General features: G+C 55.7%; 1 protein-coding gene across 1 annotated transcript; it reads right to left on the bottom strand.

Moving 5' to 3' along the window:
• Nucleotides 1-219: 219 nt before the first annotated feature.
• LOC124171117 lies at nt 220-1,457 on the bottom strand. Its single transcript, XM_046550254.1, has 2 exons — nt 1,422-1,457; nt 220-882 (listed from the first exon to the last, which is right to left on the bottom strand). The coding sequence occupies exons 1-2, from the start codon at nt 1,455-1,457 to the stop codon at nt 220-222; spliced, it is 699 nt and encodes a 232-aa protein (XP_046406210.1).
• Nucleotides 1,458-1,703: the final 246 nt, after the last annotated feature.

Raw genomic sequence — 1,703 nt, forward strand, 5'->3', positions numbered from 1 at the left:
AATACAGAACTGAACTGGGTAGCCCAGATGGCTAGCTTATATACATGCGGCGAATATTCTGGAACGCCGCGCCGGAACTTCCTCGAGCCTTCTAGAATTCCTGAAAAGATATAGGAAAAAATACCGGCCGGCGCCAGGACTCGAACGCGCGCCGTCCGATTAGTAGGCGGACACTTATCCACTGGTCCAACTCTACATTGTGGCGGACGATGCGCCACACTACTCCCCCCCTTGGAGGAGAGACAGAGTGTTGGCAACAAAACGTTCTGGAGGACGGACGGCGCGGCCGGAGCGAGTGGTGGTATCTGGTGACGGAGTAGGCGGAGGGTCCTCCTCAAGAAGATGGGCTGGCTTGAGACGGTCGATTGATATAGTGGCTGGTTTGCCATTGATGTACAGGGTATACGTCTTCTCACCGCGGCTGAGGACAGGATATGGTCCCGCGTAAGGTGGTTGCAGGGCTGGCCGCAAAGCGTCTTGGCGGACAAAGACCTGGGAGGATGTGGCCAAGTCCTTGTGGATGAAGACACGCTGCGATGAGATGTGGCGTGACGCAGGGGTCGGACGCAGCTGGCTAATGTGGTTACGCAGCTGAGAAACAAGATCCTGGGAGTCCAGATGCTGGGCAGAGTCGACGAAGAAGTCCCCGGGAAGACGCAGTTGCTCCCCGAAGAGGAGTTCGGCAGGTGTTGTCTGCAGGTCGGCTCTCCAAGTTGTGCGGAGGCCGAGAAGAACTGTGGGTAGTGCGTCCATCCATGAGTTGGAAGAAGAGCACATGAGGGCCGCCTTAAGAACGCGATGTAGTCGTTCGACGAGTCCGTTTGCCTGGGGATGGTAGCTCGTGGTGTGATGTAGCGTTGTTCCCAGAGTGGTGCAAAGTCTCTGGAAAAGAGATGACACAAACTGTCATCCACGGTCGCAGGTGATGTGTTGAGGACAGCCGTAGTGAGCAACCCATCCCAGGAGAAAGGCGCGGGAGACGCTGTCTGCGGTGATGTCTGCTAGGGGTTCTGCGACTGGCCAGCGGGAGAATCGGTCGATCATTGTGAGGAGGTACCGGTAGCCGGAGCAAGACGGGAGAGGACCCACGATGTCCATATGTATGTGTTCGAAACGCTTGGTTGGCGGAACGAAGTCTCCAAGTGGCGTTGTGATGTGACGAGACACCTTGCAACGTTGGCAGGAGAGGCAGCTGCGAGCCCATGCGCGACAGTCCTTTCTCATGGATGGCCAAACATATCGACGGGAGACGAGTTTAATGGTGGAGTTTGCACCAGGATGACTAAGGGAGTGGATGTTGTCAAAGATTTGTCGGCGATATGAGGGAGTAACGTAGGGGCGTGGGGTTGGCATGGAGGTGTCGCACCATAGTGAAATGTTCGTTCCGGGTACAGGCCTACGGTGAAGTTGAAGAGCCGTACCGCTGTGGCGTAGTCTTTGGCGCTCTTCGTCTTCATCTTGGGAGCGAGAGAGAGCGGCGAAGTCAATCGGAGACGGTGTGGATATGGATTCTACCCTGGAGAGACAGTCCGCGACGACGTTGTCAAGTCCGGAGATGTGTCTCACGTCCGTGGAGAATTGTGAGATGAATTACAGGCGATTAAATTGTCGTGGTGAGCAGGTGTCGCTACTCTTCTTGCTGGGGCCAAAGGCATAAGAGAGTGGTTTGTGATCGGTGAAGATGGCGAAATCGCGGGCTTCAA

This window comes from Ischnura elegans, chromosome X (genome assembly GCF_921293095.1).
Source record: "Ischnura elegans chromosome X, ioIscEleg1.1, whole genome shotgun sequence".
In the NCBI taxonomy this organism is placed as follows: Eukaryota; Metazoa; Arthropoda; class Insecta; order Odonata; family Coenagrionidae; genus Ischnura; species Ischnura elegans.